Here is a 22,592-nt window from a genome sequence, read left to right as displayed (position 1 = left end):
ACTCCTCAGCACCAGGGTTGCTGCAGAGGACACTGTTTGAAGTCAGGATCAGTGGCTCCTTGCCCTTGGGGCCAGACCCTTGGGTTGTACATTATTAGCTGCTCAGCAAATTACACACTGCTCTTCTCCTGCCACTGAGGCTACTTCAGAGTGCAGCAGGATCTGGGTGTTTTAAAAGGAAAGGCTTCACAGAAAAATGAAAGAATACAATTCAGCTTCAAATTAGAGAGTGCTGAGCAAACTGGATTTTCCCTCAACAGCCTGTAACAACTTCCTTAAATGCCCAGTTCGGGATTCATCTTGTTGTAAAGTGGGATGCTACTCCCCTAACAAGGATCATTTCCAACTGCTGATGGAAAAGACACAGTGATAAAAATGAAGCTGTCAAGTAAATTTAATTGGTACAGTGAGCAAGAAAGTTTTCCCCTACCTTGAAGTATTCAGGAAGAATAAACTACTTTTAAGAAAAGCTTTGCTCTTCAAAGGGAACAGTGTCCAGATGGGAAAAAGAGAAGAGAATGGACTGAAGACTTGCTGGCAAGTGTGGCCAGAGCTGGGAGAGCAGTTCTTACAGCAGCCCTTATACAGCAGCTCCAGCTACCACAGCTTTCCATAGGCAACTTTTGAAGCCAGAGATATTCAGAGAAATCATTCCTATTTATTTATTTTAAAATCTGCATCATATACTATAGCATAGATATGATTTTCCAATACACTTTAAAAGGATTTCTCCCTACAGACAATCCTGCCTGAGTGGGAAGAGGTGCTATCCTACCATGCTGTGGTTTCCCCAGTTGAAAGTCCAGTTCTAAGTTTCAGATCTTAGTTTCAGATCCCAATCCACCTTTTTACCATCAGCCTTTTGAGATGTGGAGCTTTGGCTGACCCAGTTACTCAGGCAGTTCCACGCAGAGCACAGGTTTCTGTGTTTGAAAACCCCAAAGAGGCTTTTTCCTCCCCAAACCACACAGCACTGCTGGGTGACCATTCTGGAGATGTCTTTGGGGAGAAGCTACTGCCTGCAAAGCCCTGGCAAACAGGAATTTGGACTCCTAGTCTTTACCCCAGATAAGCCATGCCCTGCAGCCTCGGACACGTCCCATGAGGTTCCCATTTGTTCCCACTCTTCCAGGCAGGGCCAGAGGGGACAATTGCAGCCCTGACTCTGTTCCTGCCCTGCCCCGTTTGGCACCGGTGCCTCTGCACATCTGCTCAGTGCCACCCGCAGCCAGGCTTAGGGAACCTCTGCCTCTTGGCTCAGGGTGGATTTCTGCATTGCTCAGCTGTCCCACAGGGGGCTGCTGGCCCAGGAGCTCAGTGCTGCAGAGACACCAGGCTGGGTCTCATCCCCAGCCATGCAGGAGCCTCTCAGGAGCAGCTTTCCCTCTGCTCCCCTCCATGGAGTGGCTCCAGCACGGTGCCACCACTCCAGTCATGTTTCTGCACACCCCAGAGCGGTGGGGTCACTGCTGTCCTGTGCTGGGCTCCACAGGGATGCTGCCACCACCGTGGCCAGTCCTGCCTTGGCACTGCCACGTCCCAAAGGCAGAATCAGCACAGATTCAACTGGTTTCTACTCCAGCCAAAGGGTTTGTAACTCCCCATCTGCTGGCTGAGTCAGCTGCTCCAGCTCTGTAGTGCTGCCAGTCAGGAGGTTTGGGGAGCCCTGCCTGAGGAGAGGATCACTGTCAGGGTCTCAGGGACAGCCAGGACATGTTTTGGGCTGACGCAACTCAATCCAAACCCCTGACAGGCACCTGCTGAATTGTTCTCCTGACACAGAGCACAAAGCAGCCAAATGCTTTTCCCACAGCAGCCAAGGCAGAGCTCTTGATGCAGCAGACAGACACAGGAGCCCTGCTCAGAGGCTGGCGTGGGTGCAGGGGTGCCCATCACCCAGCTGTGCCCCCTCCACACTGGGCAACATCTGCTCCTCCATTTGAGAAGCACAGCAGAGCCTTCAATCCCTCCCTTTTCCCACCCCCGGGCTCTGCATCCTGCCCTCCCCCATTCAAACTATCAGGGCCTCTCTTACAGAATAAATTATTAATAGCGGCGTAGCGAGCCTCTCTGCAAAGGCTGCATGTATTGAGCTTACAAGGCGCACAAGCTTTTAGAGAGCAGGACACTTTTCCTACTTCCTAAGCAATTTCTTAGTCCTGAATCAATAATGCACTCGCAGCCCTGCACACAGGTCGCTGCTGCTGTGCTCCTGCTGCTAGGGGCTGCGGACACAAATACATCTCTGTGGCAAGATGCAAGGCCTTCATAATCTGGCAGGGAAGGGATGGGGTGGAATCCAAGCAGCTTAATTTGTAAACAAGCTTCAGGGAAGTGCCCTGGGAAGAGCAAAGCTTGCAAGTCCCCGGTACAGAAAGTCCGAGTTTGGAGACAAGCTAAAAAGCAGTCAATGGGATTAATCTGCTGATTTTTGAACGTGTGCCCGTGGCTGCCAGCTGAGGGGTGTCTGGTTCATCTGATCCCAGGCTCTAGGTCACTCCACAGTGCCCAAGGGGGAGGCTGAGGGGTGCAGCCTGGCAGGGAGGTGGGGGTGGAGGTGAGCCCAGGGCGGCAGCAGGGATGGGGTTAGAGCAGCTCACCGGGGGATTAGCACTTCACAAAGAAAGAGCTGCTCAAAAACGATTCCACGGGAGGCCGGGCTGCTGCGGGTGATGTGTGTGTGTACACCCAGCACAGATGAGATTATCTGCTTAGGAGTGGAATTTTCCGGGCAGGGTTAACCCTTGTGCCGCCCCCAAACCAGCTGCAGATGCCTCTCAGGACAGGGTGCAGGGCAGGGCATCCAGCAGCAGCAGCAGAGCTGCCCCCAAGCCATCCCTGGGCTTTGGAAATGGAGGTGCTGCTTCCAGGGGCCCTTCTTGGAGAGGTCACCCCTGGGCTGGGCTGGGTTCAGGCTGGAGGCTGAAATTCCTCCTGTAACCAGATTTTCTGTTTCTGGCTCAGCCAGAGTGGGCGTGAGGGGATTTGTGTCGGTACAGGAGCTGCGGTGCCAGGGTGGACAGGTGACTTGGGTCAGCCCTTGTGTGGGACAAGCTGCATCTCCCTCTGGATCTTCCCTTTGTGGAGAGGATGCTTCCTGCCTGGATGTCCAAGTTGTGTCATTTACAGTGCAAAGACCAGTTCAGACCCTTTTCATGAGGTGCTGCCAGAGCACAGGGAGAGTTTCAGACACAGCGTGGGATGAGAGCAGAGATTTCCTTGAGCCTCACATCAAGGCTGGGTGAGGGAGCCACTACTTTACCCTGCTGCAGGTGCCTGGGGGCGTTCAGTCATCAGAAAGGTGAAACCCACAATGCCTTGTGAAGCCCAGAAATCCCTCCCTGCCTCAATTTTCCCATCTGGAGACAGGACACTGCCCTGCCACCAGCCCACCCTGTCTGGCACGGCGATGTCTCCCCAGGGCTGGTGGAGAGAAGGGCACAGTGCTGAGCCTGGATGAAATACGAACGAGATGCTTCTGGAATTCAGAGCAGGCTGGAGGGGGAAGGGGAAGAGCAGCCACGAGTAGGGCTTGAATCTCTTCTCTGGCGGAGAGACGGGCCCAAGGGAGCCCGAGAGCCTTGAGCGAGCGGCGCTGCTCGGTGAATGAGTGTCTGCTTCAGGCCAAAGGGAAGAGGCAGAACAGCAAAATGTCTCGCTGAGTGCGTCCTGGTGTCTCACCCAGAGCCAGCAGGGCTGGTTCTGCTGACTCACGCTCTCCCAAAGCCCCACCAGGCAAAGCCTGTCCTAACGCCCCGGCCAGGGTGACCTTGTGCTCGGACAGCCTCGGATCCGGCAGGAAGGGGAAGGAAGCGGAGCAGCAATCAATCCCCCAAACCACGTTCGGGGAGGAGATGGAGGGTGTGACATTCGGCTGAGCCAGAATTAGCAGCAGATCTGTGGAGGGACCCCATTTCCACCCTATTAATAATTCATCCCAGCTCTGCCTTTACCTGCTCATAAACAGCAAACAGCTTGTTAGCGAGGACGGTTTTCTCCCCTTTTGCTGTCTCTGCCTTAATAAGAGCCCCTTGCAGATGGCTGGGGGAGGGAGGGGGCAGGGGAAGGACACATGGGTGAGCAAAACACCCCACCAGCCCTCCCTGAGCTTCAAATCCTATCCCATCCCATCCCATCCCATCCCATCCCTTCCCCTCCAGAGGTGAAGCTGCAACATAACCCCTCACCAATGCCCAGGTGCCTTGCCAGAACCTTCCAACCCACATGGGCCACCTCAAAATTCCCCTTTGGAGGGGCACTGGGGAGAGGAGAGTGAAGCCTGGAGGATGGGCTTTGCTGGAGCATTCCCAGGTGGTTCTTAGGCTGCAGCTGCTCAGGCAGCCCATGGGAAAACTGCCTCGTCTACCTTATGAGACAGCTCCTGTCTTATCTAAAATAGAAAGCTTAACCAAAAAGGTATTTTAAAAACAACAAAAAAAGCAGAAAACATAGCATCTCGAAGAAAGACTCCCCAGAGTCTCCACAGTCCAATGCTGTGGCCCCATTAGGGACCTCTCCCTGCACACTGACAGGCATGCCAAAGCTGTTCCTGAAAGGTTCTCCAGGTCCAAGTCACAGCATCCCAAAGCTGTTCCTGAGATGTTCTCCAGGTTCCAGTCACAGCTGTGCACTGGGAAAAGCCCACAGCCCATTTGGGGGACAGGGGAATCAGTGCTAAAAGAGTGGACCTGGCCAGGCAGATCCCATTTCCCTCAGAGGAGGACACAGACCTTTGCCTGGGCTCACAGGGAAGGGGATTTGTGGAGTTCTTTGGCATAAGAAGAGCCTTGTGTTTCTCCTGATCCCTCTCCAGGCTCCCAGCCCTCTCTGCAGTGAGTTATGCCACTTGCCAGCTGTTGGAAATAATCTCTGTAAATTAATTACGGTTGTTTCACCCCTCTGATCCCTCCCAGCCCATGAATAGAGTGAAAATTAATTGTCAGAGAGTATTTCCAGCTCTCTTAGAGTCCCACCCTGGCCACTGGCAGGTTACGGTTTATGCCCTAAAGCATGAGATTTAATTACTCACAAATGTTATTTTTGATCATAAAATCACCTTGTCTCGTCATAAATCCAGATAGAGCACTTGAACCCTCAGATCAGGAGCAGCAAGAGTGAAAACACCCTGAGATGTCATTAGGATGAGCCTGTGTTTTCTCCTGGGTAAATGCAATTCTGTTTGGGAAGCAGCATCACGTCCTGCAGTGATTATTGGAAGAAAAGCCAAGGAAGTCTCCCAAAACACACATCACTCAGGGTGGCCCTTGTCAGAAATTTGTGTTGCAGAAAATAGGTTGAGCTCTGTGTCACTGGAAAGGTTAAGGGTGGTTGGCACTGGAGCTGGCTCAGGCACCTTCCCTGCTCAGGGGGTGATTTCCCTGTGCTGACCCACACCAGAGCACGGGAATGGAGATCCCTGTGGAGCCCTGGCAGCGAGGAAAGCCAGGGCAGGGCATGGAATGGAAGTAAAGCCCCACAGCTCAATCTCAGCATGAGCTGGGGACACTCAGCCGAGTGTAAATCAGGAAAGGAAATGTTGGAAAGGTCATCTCAGCTCCACCCCAGAGCCTGTGGAGCCAGCGCATCCAACGTGGTGCTGGGCAGGGGAAGGGAGAGGGGAAAATAAAATTTTGGGAGGAATTTGTTCCAGAACATCCACAGGACAGGCAGGGATGGAATGGGCTGGCCGTGGACCCCTCTGCAGCTTGGGGACCCCCATGTCCCATGGCCACCAGCTCTGCCTGTGACAGACAGGGGACAGGAGGCTGCAGGACACCTGCAGTGACACTGCTCCACAGCGAGGACATTAGCAGGGCAGGAGGGATCAGGTGCACATGGAGATTTTGCTGATCCCTTTGTTTTTTGCAGGATTTGGAGGAAATTTGATACCAGTTTCAGGACTCAGTTGCAGCACGAGGAAACGCGGGGACTTTGTGAACCTCATCTGCTGCCCTTTGAGCAGAAATTCAAAGGCAGCATTGTAGGTGTCCTGAGGGAAGCAGAAGGGCCTTGAGTGTCCTGAAGGAAGCAGAAAGGCCTTGGGTGTCCTGAGGGAAGGAGAAAGGCCTTGGGTGTCCTGAGGGAAGCAGAAGGGCCTTGGGTGTCCTGAGGGAAGCAGAAGGGCCTTGGGTGTCCTGAGGGGAGCAGAAAGGCCTTGGGTGTCCCAAGTTAAGCAGAAAGACCTTGGGATGCTCCTGAGGGAAGCAGAAGGGCCTTGGGTGTCCCAAGTTAAGCAGAAAGACCTTGGGATGCTCCTGAGGGAAGCAGAAGGGCCTTGGGTGTTCTGAGGGAAGCAGAAAGGCCTTCAGTGTCCCAAGGGAAGCAGAAGGGCCTTGGGAGTCCCAAGGGAAGCAGAAGAACCTTGGGATGCTCCTGAGATCTCCTGAAGCATCACAGCTGGATGGGGTGGGGGCTACAGAGGGAATTGTCCCCTTCTGGGTGGAGGTGCATGTTCAGACCAAGGTTTCCTTGGTCACAAGGAGTCCCAGGAAGGAGGGAAGGAGGTTCCTGTGCTGTCACCTGCTTTTCCTGGCTCTGCAGACTCTTTGGGGTTCTATCAAACAGCCCCCAGTCCCAACCAGTGCCAGATCTTGCAGGAGAGCCTGGAGACACTCAAGGTCTGAGAGGTCTCTGGTTGGGTTTGAGAGCCAGTTCTTAGAGGGAAAAAAACCACTCCAGAAGAAAGTACCCAAGAGAAACCCACACAGCAGCACTGATCTTTGTGCTGAATAAATGCTTTTAACTTTTTCCGCTTTAATAAAAATCTTCCTACAATGCACCAAGGATTTCCAATCCCCCTACCCCAATTAAAAAAATTCAAAATTTTGTTTTCCAAAACTCATCCAAGTTGATGAGACCTTGTCATTACTCTTATTAGGAGACTGTAATTAAAAACAAGTAGTCCCAGGGTGCTCTAGGTTTTGGCAGAGGCCTTGGCTTAAACACAATTCCATCAAGAAGAAGAGATCCCCAAAAGCAAAGGAAGTCCAGGACAGTTCTCAAGACACCATTAAACAAATCACACCAGGTATGAGCTGTGGTTGAGCATCCTTGGCTGAGCAGAACAAACTCTCACATCATCTACTCATTTTTCCTTGCTCAAATCTTGTTGGGTTTTTTCCCCTTTAATATTACTATTATTAATATTATTATTATTTTTGTTCACTGTGCAGCTAGTGGTTGCAATTGCTTTCCAGCTTCCCTTTGGCGTGGAGATCTAAAAGCTGCAGTCTTATTTCTGTGCAGCTTTCACCATTCACAACAGATGTCTAGTTTGTTTAAAATATTCAACAGCCTAATGATTAATCAAGAAATTGCACCTACAAAAATATATCATTTTCTGCTGTGAGCCTTAAAAATTGTATTATCTTTTAGGGAAAAAAAAAGGAAAAAAAAGGAACTTTTGCTCTCATTAAGAGCCCTAAAAACCATCTGGGCTTTGTAAACTGAGGCCTTTTGTTGTGGCTGGTTTTCCCCATTCCCCCCTTCTCAGCAAGGTGGGGAGCAGCTTCTCTGCAGCATCCTGGATTCCTGTCATCCTGCTTTGTCAGACCAATATCTTGTTTCTTAAGAAATCCTCCTCAAGGAGCAAGTCTCTGCTGTCACCTTCAGAAAATCCCTTTTGCAGCATTTCTGCCCAGAGCTGACTCCAGGCACCAAGAGGAGGGAAAACCCAAGGGCTGGGTCAGCAGGCACCAGGGCTGGGACACAATTCCAGCTCCAGGACTGGGCTCATGGGACCCTCTGAGTGCACCTGGATCAGGACGACCCCCAGTGTGCCCCCAGGCTGGGGATGAAGCACTGAGAGCAGCCCTACAAGGAGGATTCTGGGTCTGGAAAGGGTCTACAGGAAAGATGGGGAGGGCTCTTTATTATGAATTGTAGTGTTAGGACAAGGGAGAATGGCTTTAAACTAAAAGAGAGCAGATTCAGATTAGCTGCAGGGAAGAAAACTTTTGTAAAGAGTGGGATAAAATAGTGGCATGGTAAAACCACAAAGGTGATGGATGTCTCATCTGTGGAAACATCCAAGGTCAGGCTGGAGGGGGCTTTGAGCAGCCTGACCTAGCAGATGTCCTTGCCCATGGCAGGGGGTTGGACCAGATGACCTTTAAAGGTCCCTTCCAGCCCAAACCACTCTATGATTTGGCTCACAGAGGCACAACCTCACCATGATGCCATTTTTTAGGACACTGTGTCCTCAACAAGGCTCTCACTGTTTGTCCCCTGGAGATTTGCCCTTTTGGACTGAGCTGGGGCTAAGCAAGGCTGCAAAAACCCCAAAAGGTGCCCAACCAGAAGAGCTGGAGAGGCTGAAATCTGCAATGTTTAGTTGCTGTGAGGACACTCACGACTGATTTAATAGCGTGAGACTCAAAGTGAACTGGTTTATTTTAAGCTCACTGAGACCAAGTTTGCCTGGCTAATGCATCCTGACTTTTAGATTGAAGACTTAAATATCTCAAGACTTTGGACAGATTCTTTGGAGGACACAGAGCTTGGAGGAGGAAACCAGATTCAAAAATAATACCTGGAATTGTTTCAATAGTGCTATATCTGATCTTACCAGGACCAGGGGAGCAGCCAAAATGTGGCCATCTGTTTCCGCTCCCCCCTGCCCTCCTGGCTGACTCCAAACCACCCCCCAAGCAGAAAAGGCATCAAGCATCCCACAGAGGAAGGACAACTCAATAAACCTAACCCCAAAAAGGAACACTTCATTTTAGCAGAGGAAGCTGTAGTGGTGTGACTCACTCGGTGGCTTTTGAGGCTCTCCCCCACCTTGTCACTTGCAGGTTATTTTTGTGTTTGCTCTGTTACAACCATGCACCTCTTGAGCCATTTGCCTCCCCAGAACATCAGGGTGGTTCAGGAGATATTTGGGGGTGCTGCCTCCCAGGTTGGGATACACAGGAGCCAGCAGGGATTGTGCACCTCCATTCCCTGGGATGAGCATATGGCAGCGTTTTCACTCCTCTGCTCCCTGCTCCTGACCTGCCAGGACCCTCCCAGGGCCAACCCTGTTCCTCCAGACAGGACATGGGGAGGGGGATCATGCTTGATCAGACTCAGCTGCTCCCCTCACTGCTCCAGGGAAATCTGTCCCACCTCCCATCCTGGCCAGCCTTTTGTCTGGGTAATGTTCCCTTGGTGTGGTTTCATCACAGAGCCCTTCGTTTAATTTGGCCACTCCAAAAAAGCTTTGGGAGACAGAAGCATCATCCACAGCCCTGGAGGTGGCCACTGTGGGCACAGCTCAAGGGGCAAATAAATCCTCAGTGAGATTCATCTCACACCAGCTCAAGGGGCAAAATACTCAAGGGGCAAGTACCCAGTGAGATTCATCTCACAGCAGCTCTAGTGGCAAATACTCAGTGAGATGAATCTCACCAGCTTAAGGGGCAAATCCTCACTGAGATTCATGTCATACCAGCTCAAGGGGGAAATCCTCAGTGAGATTCATCTCCCACCAGCTCTAGGGGCAAAATCTCAGTGAGAATCATCTCACACCAGCTCAAGGGGCAAACACTCAGTGAGGTTCATCTCACACCAGCTCGAGGGCTGTGCCTGCTGCACACAAGGACAGGAAGGCTCATGGCAAGAGTTCCCTTGCCGGGACAGCTCTGAGACACAAACTCTGCTCAGACAGAGCAGCAGGGCAGGTTTGTCAGGGAGTTTTCTGCTGCCATCCCAAGCCAATCCTCCACCTCCTGCACCCTCCTTCAGACAAGTGGCAGAAATGGACCTCTAGGATGGTCTTTTCAGGGCTGTCACATTAAGCCATCTGTATGGCCACATTGACAGGAGGATCATACTGCAACACAATATGTTGCCTCAGCACAGGAAACACACTCAGAGCCCCCAGCACTTCAGCTGAGGGGGATTTTTGTGCCTTTTCCCTCAGCCACCGCTGTAAAGCTGAGCTGAGAGGCAGCTCCATCCCCCAGCAGGAAGCTGTGTCTCATTAGCAGAGGTAAACAATTCCTCTGAACGTGACGAGTCAGGAGAGCATATTAAATATGTCAATATCTCAGGGTTTTTTAATCCCTACTCCAGAACAGCTTGCTGTGGCAGGAGAGAGCCCCCCAGCGTGGCTCAGAGCCCCAGCACAGCCCAGCTGGCATCTCCCCCTCTTTGAGGGGGTTGTGGGGTGCCCTCACTTCTTAACCTCACCCACCCAAGCCAGCCTGAGCACTCCATTGATTTCCCTTGTTCAGTTTTCACAGCTGCAAACAAACAAACAAAATAAACAAATAAATACATAAATAAGTCAATAATCCAGCTATTTTATTTTAAAACATCAACCCAAGCACACCTTTTGTGAGTAACCTCCCTGCTGCAGGGTGGGCACTCAGCAGCTCCAGTCCCAGCCCTTCCTTCCAGCACACACAGAGGTGACAAAAGCCACACATGGCCCAGGCTGAGGCTGTGACAGGAGGAACAAACCCCAGCACAGCTTTTGCAGCTTCACTGCCACGCAGGGGTGTGTCAGAGCGAGACTGGGCTGAAAACACTTTGAGTTTTGACCTGTTTTCTCATGTGCTGCTTTTCCTGGCAGCCTCGTGCACACCACACAGACACAACGTGTGCTGTGTTTACAGGAGTCCCCTGTGTCCCCAGGGCTGCCTCCCCTGCACAGGAGCCTGGCTCTCACCTACACATCAGCCACTCACTGCTCTGTTTTCCCCCCGTGCTGACAGAGCAGCCTCCTGCCTTATTTACACTGTGCTGCTCACATGCTGCTGCAGACACAGAATTGTTTGTGTCCTCAGGAGTTTCTCAGGGCTCCTGGGTGCTGTGGCCTCCAGTGACTTGGCAAACAGTGCACATCTCTGAGCTCTGAGGAGGCACCAAAGGCCCATTTTACACACATGGAGTAGAGAAGCTCTAAGTCATTTCCAAGACTTTTGGTTGCCTGGCAGGAGGTGGCAAAGCCCAGATTTTCCAGAGCACGTTGTGTTACTCAGAGGTTTCCACGTTCAAAGCACAGCCCCACTTTGAGAGCATCTTCTTGTACCAGGTGCCCAGGGCACCCTAAAAGCACTCACAGCACTCAGACTCCAACAATTCCCTGGGTCAAAGCCAGCTTGGACACAGGAGCAGCCTCATCCCACACCTGCAGCAGCCAGACACACCCAGCCTGCTCAGATCCAGCCTGCAGTCACTTTTTGGAGCCTCCAGGTACCAATATCAGCTCCCCACACCCTGGCACTGCAGGAAATCCACAGGGCCAGGCAGGAACACGCTGATCCCACACACAGCACAGAACATCCACAAACCAAAGCACAGCACCCAGCTCGGCCTTACCTTGAAAGCTGCTGTGCTCAGGAGAGCCAGACCTCACCTCCAGCAGGCTCCTCACCTCCAGCCAGCAGCTCTGAGCAGCCCCAGCTGCTTTATCACCTCCTCCTCCTCCTCCTCTGCCAGGTGCCTCTGCCTTCCTGAGCAGGGTCCCAGAGCAGCAGAGCCCGCTGTCATACCAATCCCTCCCCAATCCTTTGGATTTTGATTCTGAGAGAGAGGCAAAGTGACAGCAAAGAGATGCTTCATATGCAAAAACACGGATTTGCAGCGTGTTGCAGAGTTTTTTGTGGTCTGTACCCAGCAGAACACAGCCCTACACAATCCCCAAGGCAGGGGTGAGCCATGTGCTCACTCCTGGGGGCAGAGGCTGCAGGGCAGTAATGCTGGGCTTGGACAAACATATGGGTGAGCAATAAATGCATTGGCACAGCTTCCCACCCCCAAAACTTCATCATGACCTTGACACTGTGTCCTAGTGCAGCTCAGCGCGTGGGCATGTGGAGGTTAAAGAGATCTTTTGTCCCTGCAAAACACACCAGCCTGGCTGTGTGGGCAAAATGGGATGGCTGGATGCTCTCTCCCACTGGCAGTGGACATTGTCACCTGGGTGGGATGAGCCATCCTTCCCACCCCATTCCCTCTGGGCAGGAGCAAAGATCTCTGCTCTCTCTGCTGCTGCTCAGTTCTGTCCCAGCTTGGAGCTGGAGAAATTGCGTTTCCCTCCTCTAGCTGTGCTCAGAGGCACTGAGGGGATGGTGTCAGCATCAGGAGCCATGAGAGGCAGGGTGTGCCTGGGGGATTGCAGCCATTCAGCTCCTCCAAGGCTGCAGGATGAACACATCTTTCTGTAGGCTTGTAAATCAGCCAAGCTTAACCCAGGTTTCTCAGAGACCATCTCAGGGAAGGAGCTTTCTATGAAAATTGCCCCGTGCCAAATTGAAAAGCCCTTTCCCAAAGGGCCTTTCAGAGGAAACAGCTCAGCCGTTCTTAGAGCTGAGGCAAAGCCACATCTTTCTGCCTTAAATTCTCTCTCAGAACCAGCATCCTCCAGAGCCCTGGCACCCTCCAGCCCAGCCCAGCAGTTAAGGCTTGCCCCAAGCAGCCCAACCAGAGCCGGTGTGCCCACACTGCCCACGCCATGCCAGGCTTTGCTGTCCTTTCAGGTGACCTGTTGTGGTGTCATGTCATGGTTTGCCCCAGATACCCTGGGTTTCTCCCTGAAGATTCCTTGCCCAGGTGTGTCAATCATCCCTCTTTTCCACACCCTGACCCTTACTGAGCGCTGTCTGTCAGTCCTGGCATTCCAGAAGGGCATGAGTGATTGGCAGAGTTCAAAGGATGCCCTCCACCCGTGGGGGGCATTTGGCCATCCAGGTGTCCTTTGTCCCTTAAGACTTCTTCTCCCATACCTGGTTGGTGGCTCCCTACCCCTTCCCTCCCCTCTCCCCCGGGTAAAAGGGCAAGTAAACCACATGGTTTGTGACTTCTGTTGGAGCTGTTCTGGATTCAGAAGACTGTGGGCCAGAATAAAGCTCTGGATCCAAGCCCTCCATCAGAACCAACTCCTTTCCTTCACCATCACCTTAAAGCTTCTCCAGCAGAGGGAAACCCAAGGAGCAGACCCTGTTGTGGGGGAAAGCTCCATCCCAGCACCACCAGAGCTCCTGCAGGCCTGGACTTGTCCCCATGGGCCCAGCTGCAGCACCCAGCCAGCCAAAGGTGTCACTGGGGTGAAACATCACTTATCACCAGCCACAAGTGTCTGTGGGGTGAAACACCACACATCCAGGCAGCCACAAGTGTCTGTGGGGTGAAACACCACACATCCAGGCAGCCACAAGTGTCTGTGGGGTGAAACACCACACATCCAGCCAGCCAAGGGTGTCTCTGCAGTGAAAACACCACAGTACTGCAGTTTGGTCAAGCAGCAAGGGCCAGACAAGCTCAGGCACGTTCCATATACAATATTGGTAATTATTCCAATAATGACCATTGTTGTAATTCCAGGAGAACCCGTACCTGTGCAGCGACGAGTGCGACGCCTCCAACCCCGACCTGGCTCACCCGCCCAAGCTGATGTTCGACAGCGAGGACGAGGGCCTGGCTACCTACTGGCAGAGCGTGACCTGGCGCCGGTACCCGGAGCCGCTGCTGGCCAACATCACCCTGTCCTGGAACAAGAGCATCGAGCTCACCGACGACATCGTCATCACCTTCGAGTACGGGCGCCCCACCATCATGATGCTGGAGAAGTCTCTGGACAACGGGAGGACTTGGCACCCGTACCAGTATTATGCAGACGACTGCATGGAGGCCTTCAGCATGCCAGCAAGGAGGGTCCGGGACCTCTCCACCACCAGTGCCAACAGGGTCCTCTGCACCGAGGAGTATTCCCGCTGGGCGGGCTCCAAGAAGGAGAAGACCGTCCGCTTTGAGGTGCGGGATCGCTTCGCCATCTTCGCCGGCCCCGACCTCAAGAACATGGACAACCTGTACACGCGGCTGGAGAGCGCCAAAGGGCTCAAGGACTTCTTCACCGTCACCGACCTGCGCATGAGGCTGCTGAGGCCCGCCCTAGGGGGCACCTACGTGCAGAGGGAGAACCTGTACAAGTATTTCTACGCCGTCTCCAACATCGAAGTCACCGGCAGGTAACGGCTGCTGGGTTTCTTTGGGCGTGGATCCTTGCTGGAAAACCGAGCAATCAGCATTTCTGCAACTGAGAGAGAACTATTTCTCCCTCTAACACCCCTTCCCCCCAGGCAGGGCAGCAGATGTGTCCTTGCAGGGAACGGCAGGGGCACCTCCAAGGCTGTGTCCTCCTGCAGCTGTCCTCCTGAAGCTCCCTGGGATGTGGCTTGGATGGATTCTCAGGGTCTGAGCTCCCTCCAATCCCCTGTCCCAGCTGTGCAAACACAGCCAGTCTTTGCCCAGATGTCTCAGGGGTGATGCTGGTGGATATGGGGTGTGGAATGAGGCTCACCCCACTGAACTCCAGCTCCCTGCCAGTACAAGCAGGGTGGGTCATGCCCAGTCAGTCCTGCACACCCTGAGCAGCCCCAGCCCTGGCAGATGAAGTTTGGGGTAAGGGTAAACCCCCTGACACATCTGGGGCAGAGGAAGCAGGAGAGGGTTTGTTTCTCCTGGGCTTTGTTTTTCATTTCTCTATACGATGCCATATGTTACATTATGACATCAACCGAAAAAGCAAAGTAAGGTGGAAAAGTGCCGAGATGGCTGATTTCCCATCCAGCTTGTGAGAGACTTACAGGAGAGAGGGGAAAATCTCCCCATCACCCACCCCATGCTAACAAGCATCACCACAGCGACAGAGGAGCCGTTTGTATCAGTTCCAAACAGTTTGCTTCTGAGACTTGCAAGTAGAAATGTTTGCAGGTGCCACCGAGGCTGGCTTTGAACAGGCTCCAAGGGGAAGGAAGCTGCAGGGAGGGATGGGAGAGCCCTTTCCACCCGCCAGGGCAGGCAGGAGGCAGCAGTGAGGGTCTTTGTCACGGCGTGGTGCCTGTCTGGGATGAGCAGCTGTGGCTCTCAGCTGGGCTGGCGGCATTTTGGGGTGCCCACCATGGGGATTGCTCAGGGAGAGCCCTGGGGGGCTCAGGCATGTGGGCACAGGAGTGGGAGAGCACCTCCACATGTGTCTGGTCAATTAGGACTCAATGTTTGATGTCAGTACTTGTGCAATGAGCTTTGGCTTCCAAGAACAGCACAGATAACCAAGGACTTGCTACTGCTCCCACAGCAGCCTGGGGATGCTTGATGCTTCAAAGGGTTAAAATACCCTTGATGTCCCATGAACGCCTTCCTCCTCTGAGCCATATACCTTTCCTCCTGTCTTGGGCAGGATTTGTTGGCTCAGTACTTTGGCCCTGAGGCCGTGCTGGTGGGATTCTCCCCAAACCAGCACTTTGCTCTCAGTTGTCCTCCTCCCCTCTCCCCAGCCCCCCGTCAGCTTTTTAATACCAAATTCAATACCAAATTCAATACCATTTAATAGCCACAGGGCTTGGCTCAAGACAGAAAATCCCTAAAAATTCCGTGCAAAGAGGCAGCTAGGGAAGGGGAAGAAAAACCCCCTGAAACACACCCAGGGCTGGAGCAGCCGCAACCTCTACAAAATTCCACATCCACCCCGAGGGCAGCTGGGGGCGGGCACGGCCGGGCTGCCGGCGCCCCGTGCAAGCTGCAATGCTGCTTTTCAGCCGTGGCCAAGGCGAGCCGGGCCGGGGTTTGCTGGCCGGTGCCCGGCGGGCGCTCCCGGCGCTGGCGCGGTGCCGCCGTGGCCGCCTGCCCGCGGCTGCTGCAGCGGCTCCGGCTCCGCTCCTGGCTCCGCTCCCCAAAACCCGCCCGGCCGCAGCCTCCCGGCACACCCCGAGCTAATCCTGCAGGGCCGCCGCGAGGAGAGGGCTTTTCCTTGGCTGGGAGCAGGGAAAACGCTGAAATCTGCTTTTGTCAGCCCGAACTCCCGAGTTCTGAGCTACAGTAAGATGCTGCTTGCAGTGCTTCAGCTTGCTGGGTTGGTTCCCAGGGGAGAGGGACACTCATCCTGGACAAGGAACAGGTCAGTCCTGTCCTCTGCTGACTTTTCCATCCCCCATGGGCATAGGTGAGCAGCTGAGGAGCTGTGGATAAGTGGTGTATAAGATGGAGAAGCTCTCTGTGAATTAACTCTGCTCCTGCGATTATTCCAGTCCCAGCAAGCAGGTTTTTGCACTGAAAAGCAATCTAATTCCAGCTGTAAGCAAAGCCAGTTACAGTGCAGGGACTAAAACCAAATTAAATCTAGTGTATGGCTCAACAAGGGATGGGTTATTGAGGGGAAGAGAGGAGAAATCAATGTGAGCCTGACAGGAGCACTGTGCAGGGAAAGGGGGAGGCAGGGTGGGCAGGGATGGGGATGGACACCTCTTCCAGGACATGGTGGAGGAACAGCAGGAAAGTGCATAGAAAAAACTGGGGTGGTGTTAGGGATGCACTACAGGGGGCATGGAAACAAGAGGGAAGATGATTGTGAAGAAATGAGGAGTCAAGGGCAAAATGCAGCCAGAAAATTCCACCTGGAGAGCAGAGTGAGCAGCCCCAGGGGCTGAAGGAGATGTGCCTGGCCACAGTGTGGGGCACTGTGTTCCCTCTGTGTGTGGCATTGGGATTTTGGCAGTGCCCTCAGGATGATAAGGCACTTGGCAGCTCATTTCCAGCCGGAGTTCATGGTCAAGGGAAGAGAAAACACTTTGCCCTTAGAGCAGACCATGAGCCCATGTGGTTTCTTGTGCTGCAGCCTTACCTGGTGGGTTCAGAGCTTTCTGTGATCCCCTCCTGGCCCCCATCCTTTACACTCCAGCTTCACACCAAGGAAAACCCCTCACCACCATCTCCCAGAGCTTTAGGGGAAAGCAAAAAGAGAGCAAAGGACATGGGGACAAGGAGAAAGAGTTTTCTGTCTTCTTTTGTCCTGTAGGCCAGAGGATCTGGTGAATCCTGGGGGTCACTGTTTCATTCCTGGCATTGGGACAGTGGGCTGCTCCCTCGGGGTCTCCTCTGCATCTCCTCAGCCAGGTCCATCTCTCTGTTCATGGCTGACAGTTTATTTTTACTCTCTTTCTTCTCGGTATCTTTTTCTTTTCTTATTTTCCCCCCTCCCTTTCTTCTCCCATCCTGTCCCTATTGATCTGCAGAGTAACTGGAGATGCAGAAGAGTCAGGACAGGAATAGACACAAGCAAGCCCTTGCTCTGTGTGCTGTGTGTGTGCCAGGCAGGCTGGGCAAGGGAAGTGGAAGGACTTTTCCCCACAGATCTCTCTATTCACGGCTCAATTTTCTCCTCGGTGCAGCAGCGAGCTCAGGCACGGGTGAATGAGCTTTCCCTGGCTGCCAGGGCTGTGGTGAGAGCCACTGCTTGTGCTTCCATGGCACTCTGGGGTCTCTCTGGAGTAATTTCCTCCCCTTCAGAATGTCAGTCAGCGCCGTGCTCAGCAGGGCACGCTCCATCACGGAGACATTAATAAGCTGTAATTGAAGTTAATGTGCCATGGCCAGGACATGTGGATCCAGTTAGGAGAAATCAGATTGAGCAGAAGTGAATCAATTTTAGGCTGGTTATTAGGATTTCTCCCCTCTATCCTGCCCTGCCCCAGTGCATGCACTGTCTGTCTGTCTGTCCATCCTGCTGGTGATGAGCAGTCCCTGGAGGAAGGCAGGAGGAAGAGGAGCTCCATGGAACAGAGCCTCTTCTCAGGCTGTGCTTAGGCCAAAGAGGCACCAGCAAGATGAGGTTATTAGTTTTGAAGTGGCATTTCCTTTCCTCCAATTGCTCTTCTTAGGCTTTCCTTACACCAAAAATTTTAAGGGAAAGACCTTTTGTGCTTGCCTGCTTCTTTCCCTGGTGTGTTCCCAGTGCAGTCTCGTGCATGGATGCTCTCCAGGAGGATTTTCTCTCCACATGACTTGGAGGGTTGGTGCTGGTGGAGCAGAACAGCTTTGGCCAGGCTGTTATCCTGGTGCCACAGCCAGGATCAGGCACTCCAGACCTGCAGGACCAAGGCCACCCCCAAAAGCACCTCCTGCAATGACAGGAGCTGGAAATGGTCAGTGGTACCCACATGCAGGGGATGTATTTTTCTGCGTTTGTGGTGAGTTTTGAGATGTGGAGATGATTGATGCTGCATTGCTGCTAAAGATGAATGAATTCCTGGTCACAGTGCACTTCCCCTGTGGCTGTGGCTCAGTTCACACCAGGGGTGCCAGCACAAAGCACATCCTGGCTGCCCCTGAGCTGCTTTGCCCTGGCTGGACATTCCTTCTTCTGGCTCTGTCGTGGGAGACCTTCCAGCTGATCTTGACTTCTCCAGCAAAGCTATCTTTAAATTGGAGAAAAGGTTTTGGTCTGTGGAAGGGTCTCTTGCTGAGGGTCTCAGATTTTGTGTGGTGGCTGGTGGTGGGTGGCAGCAAAGGGGAACAGGCAGGACCTGGGGTGAATGATCTGTGAGAGCAGAGGCTTCCCCAGCTGAGCTTGCTCAATCCCATTTTTGGGGCATCACTCCCAGAATAGCCACAGGCTCATCCAAACAGCCCCCCAGAACAAGCCCAAACACCCCTGCAGCCCTCAGCCCACACTTGGCAGCTTTGGGATGACCACAAAACCAGGGCAAGCACTGCCTGTGCCCATCCCTGCTCCTTCCTGCAGCTCCTGGCAGACAGAACTTGGTCCCAGGAGGCAGCAGCAGCATCCTCGTGTCAAGGACAGCCAGGGCTGTGCCAGCAGTGTTCCTGGGCCCGTCCTCTCCTCCATGCTGGGCAGCCCCAGAGCTGGATGGCTGAGCTTCCCTGGCATTCCTCCAGGCTGGAATTAACTTGAGTTCCAGCAAAACCTTGCTCTTGGTCATATAGTTATAAGTTAATGTGCAGCAACTGTTTGCTGGAATCCTGCAAAGGTTTCAACTCCCACTGCAGCAAGGTGGGGAGGAAACTCTGAGTGGGAGGGAGAGAGGGAGAAACCCAGAGAGCTCCTCCCTCCCCCAGACACTGCTGACACTTTGTCGATAGCCAGAGACTGATGCCCAAGGTCCTATTACCTGCTCCTGGCTCTGCTTTGTGAAGGGTTTTATTCCCCCTCCGATTTTGTTGCCGAGCTGTGTCCGGCCCTGAGCGGATAATAGAATTTCATCGATAGACTGAGAAGGTGATGTATGTTAAAGCACTTAATATAAAGAGACTTCTACAGGAGCCCAAATTCAATTTGGCCAATGAACTCAATTGCAAGCATTATTGCATTCCAGGAGAAAAACCAAGAACATTTATACACATTACTCTGCAAATATTTATGTTCACATATCCATGTGATGTCCTCTTCACCCTTCCTCCCTTCTGCTGGCCGACCCCCTAATGGGGAACTTTGGTTTTGTGTTTGCTTTTTAAGGCAGCTTTGAATATAAATAATGTTCCACCAGTCAGCAGGATCTTGACAGCTGGTGAGTGTCAACTTATTTAAAATAAATAGCCTCTCGGATGGGAACAGCCAGCCAGCGTGCTCTCCACTTTGGCATCTTTTAAATTGTCTCATCTTTGTAACCCAAACCTCAAATCATTTCGGAGGGCAGCAAGGAGGGTTTCTTCCTGCGGGGCGGACTCACCCATCCCTACCACACAACCAAAAGTAAAAACCCACAAGCAAAACAACCTGCTCACAACCCTCTGACCTAACTCAGGGTTTTTTTTTCAATTCTTTGGCTCTGCACAAAGAAGTGAAAGCCAAAAGCTTCTCACCCTGGTTCAAGCTGAAAAAACCAATATGTTAAAATAGCTTTTCCTGTCCTTCAGCCCTGGACCACAGGCTCAGGGAAGCTCCCAGCCCTGCTCCTGGGATGAGCCACCATTGCCATCTTCATCCCTTGAGCTCTGCTCCAGGACTGGCAACAGCAAACCCCTGCCAGAGCGGTCTCCAGCAAGGCAAATCCTGATATAACTGCTCTCCACAAAGGGACTGTGCTTCTTCCATGGCCCAGCCATTAGAAGCTATTTTTACCTGCTTCCACACGCACAGATGGGCCAGAAACAATCCAAGCTCAGCACCCGTTATGCTTTGCCCAAAAGATTTGCTCCCTGCTTTTGCTGAGCTGCCAAAAGAGTTGAAAAGAGCAGGTAGAGGTGGGTAAGTGATGGCTGGGCGTGCTGCGAGCAGCGCTGGGGATGACAATAGAGAGATGGAGAAGAGTTATTCATGTTTCCCCGAGAGCCCAGATCAGTTGAAACATCCTTTTCCTTGGGGACAGCGAGGAAAGAGCTCCCTTCAAACACATCCTCCCGTGAGACTCATTAAAGGCTCATCAATTACAGTGAGAGCAAACAATTCAGGGGAAAGCAGCTCTGAGAAGCCTTCCTCCGGCCCGCAGTCATTAGCGCCTCTCCGAGCTGCCTCTCCCCAGCAGAAAGGGAGCAGGGGGGCAAAGCCAAGCCCAGGGCAGGGAAAAGCAGGGGTGTGATGGTTTGGAACCCAGCAGGATGGGACCTGCAGTCTCCAGAGCATCCCTGTGGCCTGCAGAGCATCCTGGTGGAGAGGAGCGTGCAGGGGAGGTGGTGACCTTCTGCAGCTCCATGTCTGGGGTTTTTGAGGAGCTCAGGGCAGTCAGTGCTGTCCCATGGGAGCTGGGCAAGAGGCACAAGGAGATGGAGCAGCTCTCTAAGTCACTGCATCGGGTCCAAAGGGGTGCCAGCACCCCAATGCCACAGACACGTTTTCTAAAAAATCCTTTCCTTAGGATTTTTTCTCCTGAGAAGCTAAAAAGCCTCAAAAACAAAATGTAAACAATAGTTATCTGCTGCTATAAAATTCAACAGGTAAATCTTTGATTAACCCCTGTTAGTTGTTTCTAATTAATGACCAATCACAGTCAGCTGGCTCGGACTCTCTGTCCGAGCCACAAGCCTTTGTTATCATTCTTTCTTTTTCTATTCTTAGCTAGTCTTCTGTTGAAATCCTTTCTTCTATTCTTTTAGTATAGTTTTAATATAATATATAACTTAAAATAATAAATCAAGCCTTCTAAAACATAAAGTCAGATCCTCATCTCTTCCCTCATCCTTGGACCCCTGTAAACACAGCCACACCCCAAAGCTGCCCCATCCCTGCAGGAAGGGAGAAGGATGAGGAGATGCTCTTTGCCTTTCTCTGCCTCACTTCCCTGCTCTGCGAGTGGGGTTGAGGACAGAAAAGGGGTTTTGAAACAAGTAAGAATCCTTGGAAGGAAAACAAAGGGCTGGGATGGCTTTTTAAAATTACTTCAAAAGTCATTATTAATGAAAGCTCAGGGAAAGGGGACTGTTTTACCACTCCCAGCACAGAGGGAGGTTTGCTGCAGGTTTGCTGCACTCACCCCCTTCCTGTGTGTGGGCATCTCCTTCCCTCACACGTGGGCTTGGCACCAGACACCTCTCCAGCAGCTCACTGCTGTGACCTCCAGGATGCTGACATGGAGAATTGCAGAAAAGTGTTCTTTATGGCTGAAAAAAAACCCAAAAAAAACAAAACAAAAAAAAAAAACACAAAGAAGAAGAAAGGGAAAAAAAGGACACTTTCCTGTAAACTTTCCCTCTGTGATGTTCCCTGGTGGAGGCATTGGCAGCATCAGAACCACACTGCACCACTCTGAGGAGAGCTGGATGACCTGCACTAAAATAAACTCACAAATACCCCTTTGTGCAAGCTGTAACATCCCGGGGCACACATTGCTCTGACCACTCCTGCTGGGAGCAGTGCGAGCCAGGTTTTGTTGCATGCCAAGTGCAGGGTGTGACCTCCTGCCAGCCTGGGCCAGGGTGGGTGTCCCTGTGCCCAAGGGTGCTGTGGGTCCTGCTGGGGCTGCTCCCCACCAATGCTGACTGTCAGCACAGCCCTGACCCACGAGCCAGAGAGCAGAAACACTCCCAGCTCCCCAGATCTCCTCCAGAGCCAGAGAGACCATATTGCAAGCAGCACTTTGCTGGAGCAGCCCCGGGGCTGGAGCAGGGCCATGGCTCCCTTCTGCAGGACACAGAGCAGGTGTCTGCCCCGCTGCTGATTTTTAAGCCTCATTGCTAAGCAGCTCCTAACCTTTCCCTTCATCCTCTCCTTCCTGCCGTGGCTGGGCGCCGAGGAGGATGAGCAGGAGGAGCGGCTCCCACCCAGGGGACTGGGCTAATGCCATTCACTCCAGCCTCCACCAGCTGAGCCTTGGCTGGGGAAAGGCAGGCACAGACCATTGTCCTTGGGCTGTGGGCCCAGAGGAGGAGGCACAGGAGCCTGAGGAAGGGGTTGAAGCTGATCCACTGAGCCCAAGCTGCAGAATACACAAACCTCTGTCCAAAATGGGGCTGGCTGAGGGTGCTCGGCTGTTCACCATTAAATAATGCAGCCTGATTGATTGGGCTGAAAAGTGCTGTGCTGTGGGGTCAGCCTGCTGGGGTTACAGCTCCCTGCTTAGATTGATGATCCTCAAAGGTCGAATTCAGAAAGCAATTCCCTGGTAAAATTGATCCCTCAGAAAACAAAACTTTTGCACAGTGGCAAAGGGCCTAGCAGTGAGAAAAATCAGTGACCCAGGCACAGGCAGGCAAGGTGAACTCTGCCTCTGCTTCCTATTGACTCAATTTTCCTTGTTTACACCAATTAGGAAGTGAGGGTCTCCCCTGGGAAGGGCAGTGCTCTATCACAGCTGGCTGGGGGACATCCATGGGCTCCTTCCCTGTCCCATCCCACTGGGCAGGAGGGAGCTGGGCTGGCCCAGGAGCTGGTGCTG

General features: G+C 52.7%; 1 protein-coding gene across 3 annotated transcripts in view; it reads left to right on the top strand.

The window, feature by feature from the left end:
- Positions 1 to 22,592, top strand: part of NTNG2 (netrin G2) — a 54,329-nt gene that overhangs the window by 8,903 nt on the left and 22,834 nt on the right. For all 3 annotated transcript variants that reach the window (XM_064727869.1, XM_064727868.1, XM_064727867.1), the window contains exon 3: positions 13,312 to 13,955. In XM_064727869.1, the coding sequence (XP_064583939.1) occupies positions 13,312 to 13,955 (644 nt within the window). The remainder of the gene's footprint in view (positions 1 to 13,311; positions 13,956 to 22,592) is intronic.

Source organism: Zonotrichia leucophrys, chromosome 17 (genome assembly GCF_028769735.1).
Source record: "Zonotrichia leucophrys gambelii isolate GWCS_2022_RI chromosome 17, RI_Zleu_2.0, whole genome shotgun sequence".
Taxonomy (NCBI): domain Eukaryota; kingdom Metazoa; phylum Chordata; class Aves; order Passeriformes; family Passerellidae; genus Zonotrichia; species Zonotrichia leucophrys.
Note: the sequence above shows the minus strand (reverse complement) of the source record. Positions and strands in the feature narration are given on the sequence as shown.